The sequence below is a fragment of the Sinocyclocheilus rhinocerous genome, unplaced genomic scaffold (genome assembly GCF_001515625.1).
Source record: "Sinocyclocheilus rhinocerous isolate Xijiao unplaced genomic scaffold, SAMN03320098_v1.1 scaffold820, whole genome shotgun sequence".
Classification (NCBI taxonomy): domain Eukaryota; kingdom Metazoa; phylum Chordata; class Actinopteri; order Cypriniformes; family Cyprinidae; genus Sinocyclocheilus; species Sinocyclocheilus rhinocerous.
In genome coordinates, this window is record NW_015670386.1 from 1,285,552 (window position 1) to 1,288,996 (window position 3,445).

The 3,445-nt window shown below is 39.0% G+C and overlaps 1 protein-coding gene across 1 annotated transcript in view; it reads right to left on the bottom strand.

Moving 5' to 3' along the window:
* LOC107734244 (X-ray repair cross-complementing protein 6-like) overlaps positions 1-2,620 on the bottom strand; it is a 10,283-nt gene extending 7,663 nt beyond the window's left edge. The window contains exons 1-5 of the mRNA XM_016546157.1: positions 2,233-2,620; positions 1,986-2,098; positions 1,734-1,875; positions 1,404-1,655; positions 1,143-1,329 (exon numbers count right to left, since the gene is read on the bottom strand). Coding sequence (XP_016401643.1) covers positions 1,143-1,329; positions 1,404-1,655; positions 1,734-1,875; positions 1,986-2,098; positions 2,233-2,302 — 764 coding nt within the window. The 5' untranslated portion in view covers positions 2,303-2,620. The remainder of the gene's footprint in view (positions 1-1,142; positions 1,330-1,403; positions 1,656-1,733; positions 1,876-1,985; positions 2,099-2,232) is intronic.
* Positions 2,621-3,445: the final 825 nt, after the last annotated feature.

A 3,445-nucleotide genomic window follows, 5' to 3' on the forward strand; every position in this document is an offset into this window, starting at 1 on the left:
CTCTCTCTCTCTCTCTCTCTCTCTCGCGCGCGCTCGCTCTCTCTCTCTCGCTCGCTCGTGCACACACACACGATGCGCAAAACTCCGAATTTGAACTGTCAATAGCAAATACTTAAACTAATATCAAAACAGTAGCTGATTCAGAAGCGCCAGATTGTCATAGCAAAGTCAGAATTACCTCCTCTCCTAGGTTCACGAAACGGTCGTCCATAAAATGCCTTGCTGTTCTGTTGTAAGTAATCTTAAAGATTCCTAATTGCATCTACTTTCGGAAGGCCAAATAAAGTGCTTTTGCTTTCGCCTAGAAACACACAGCGTCTCCCTGACATGGCTGCATCAACACTAACTGCGGTTACTGAAACCACGCCTTCTTTCTTTGCGTGCACATTTGGGCGCATTATGCAAATATTTCCACATAGTGAGGTAGATATGTGGGGCGTGTTTAAACGAGGCGTTTTAGGAGGGCGTGGACGAGTCTTAACTTTTATAAAGAATATCTCTTTGGGTTTGAGACTTTAGTCTTTGCAACTTTAGGGATCTTATTTATTCACGAACAGCTTGTAACACTCCAAAGAGAAAGGAAAACTTGAAATCGCATCATATGACCCCTTTAATTATATATCTGTCCTGAAGACAAGTTATTAGGAAAACTACTTTATGTGCAACTGAGTTGTATACAAGAATGTACGCTTTTAAATGTGATTATTATATCTGAAAATAACTAAAAGTTGAATGTAAAGGTTTGGGTTCTGTTTTAAATTGTAAACTCTTATATTATAGTAATGCACAAACTGAGAGGTTCCCTGTATAGTTCACAGCATTAGAAAAAACTTAAGTATCGGTAGATGTCATTCTGTATCATCTGAGAAATTTAGTATGAATTCTTGATGGACTAGTCCTGCACTAGCTATATTTTTTCTTGTTTGGATTTACATCACAGTAGGAAATAAAGGAACTGATGACCATAGGGATTTTAAAAATGATCAACATGCCTGTCTTTTTCTTGAAGCAAATTGAAATAAAATGCAATTACAAACACTACAGAAAAGTATTACCGGCTGTATACATCCAGCATCCCCTTGACGCTATATAGGACAAGCAATCTGGTGAATGATTTGACATGTGCAGTGCAGTGCATTTACCTGCTTTGAGATCTTTTCTTTAACTCTTTAGCTCTGACCCTCTTCTGCAAGTCCTCGAGTTTCCTGCAGGGCTCAATCTGGAGGCCAAGCTCGCTTTCATCTTCTGGAGGGCTTACAATGTCACAGAAGAACAGGGAAACATCAAAACCTCCTGGCTTTGTAAGGTGCATCAAGTCTATGACCACACCTGAGGAACAACAGAACATAGGTTATAAATTGTCCATCAGTAAGACTGTCATTTTCCCCTTCTATTCAGCCTACCTGTCTCTTTAAGGTCAGCAGCCTTTGTACGAGCCTGTCTGTCTTTAGCACCGTCTCCTCCGTGATGTTCATCCCTGCAAGTGAAGATCATCAGGCGCTTGTGTGACAGTCGCAACTTGATGTCACTGTAAAGGTTGGAGCAGCACCACAGAGCATCTCCGAGGGACGTTTCGCCACTGCCCATGGTCTTTTCAGCGAATTGAGCTCCTTTCTCACCCAGCAGTTTATCAATATCCAGTATGCATTGAGATCCTGAAAAGGGAATCAGTACGCGAGATAAATTTACCATCATATAGGCAATCTGAAAAGCACCAAGAGTTAGTTACCCACCAGGCGAATCCAAGTCGTGGTAGACGTAGACATGCTTGAAGGAATTTCTTGGATTCTTGCTCTGCTCAGTCCCATAGAACACTAAAGCGACCAGGTCTTTGTCACTGCTTATTATTTTACTAGTGTACACACTACGTACACACTAGATACAACAGAGAATAATGTCTATCAGATATGCACTGGAGAAAAACACAAGAATATTTGGTGAAAATAAAAGACAATGAATTAATAAAATGTTACAGATTGACTCACCTGCATAGTCATGTCAAAATTTGATGGCTCTCCATCCTCACCCTTGATGAACATCTCTTTGGATGCATCAACCAAAAACACCAGACTGTCGCGGCCACTGATTTTGTAATCCCCTAATAATTTAAAAGCAATTAAGATTTTCTTATTTAATCACATCTTCATTTCATACAAGTAAGTTAAGTTTAATAGAGTACAAAGCGTGCAACTTATATCACAGAAGACAATTAATGCAGTTAGCTGTGCTAACCTCCAGAATCCTCTTCGTCCTCCTCAACCTCATCGTCTTCGTTTTGATAGTACTCTCTCCTCTCCGCCATCACTGGTCGCTTTCGCCAAGAACCGTTTCAGGGTTGCTTTCAATTAAAGTTGGGGAAAAACAAACCACATTTTCTTAAATTTAAGATTAGCCACTTTTTTCTTTTCAGCAACAGAACTTTGTATTCCTTTACAACCGCGCATGCACGCATCCAGTCAGTGCGCCAGAATTTGAGTGACAGCTCCAATAGCGTATCAGAGACGACTATTGAACGGCAAGAACCAATGGCGAGACAAAAGCGGAGTGACTGGTTAATCCATGCACGAGGAAGTAAACATAAATGTTTCTGTGAACCGCGTAAACAGTTTAACAAAATACTAATTGTTTATCATTTGTAATAATAAAAAAATAAAAAAAATACTATTAAAAATTAAGGAGGTCTTAAAAAAAAGCTATTCGAGGTAGGAGTCGCTGAATCGGGAGTTTTGAACTGGCTTATTGAAATGAACTGTTCAAACAAATCGAATCTCGAACATGACTTCCGCTTACTAGTAGATTCTGTGGTGGGCATGAACACCAGCATGTTTGTTCTTATAAAATTCGCCATCTAGCGTTTTGGAGAATATTACAGCTGTTTGACAGCTGTCAGTGGTGGAAATTTTGATTCTTACAAGAGATTCGTTCATTTTCAGTTCGTTCACCAAAATGATTCGTTCAGATTCGTTCACTGATTCGTTCAGTGACCAATTCTTCATATTACATAAATACGCCAGCAGGTGCCGAAAAAGAGTGTCTTATCTGTTATCAATGTTTTCTTGCATATTTAACATTTTAATTGTTTGGTCAGACATTTAAACATTCATAAATCGGGGATTAAACTTTGAGTTATGTTCTGTATGCTAAATATGAATATATAAACAAGTTTATTTGCACAGTACCTATAACTGCGCTTTGCATCCGCTTTCTGCTGATTGCTGATCGAGATTGACAAGCTTGACTGACCCAGTACACTCTCATTCATTTCATTCACGAACGAGATGTACCTATGGAAAGCCGTTGTAACATTTAATCTATAAGCCGTACTAGTATCTATTTTCATGGTACCAGTACCTATTTTTTAGATACTAGTATCTTTTCCATTAAGTACTAGTACTTATTCATTAGGTACTAGTGCTTATTCTTTAGCTACTAGTGCTTATTCTTT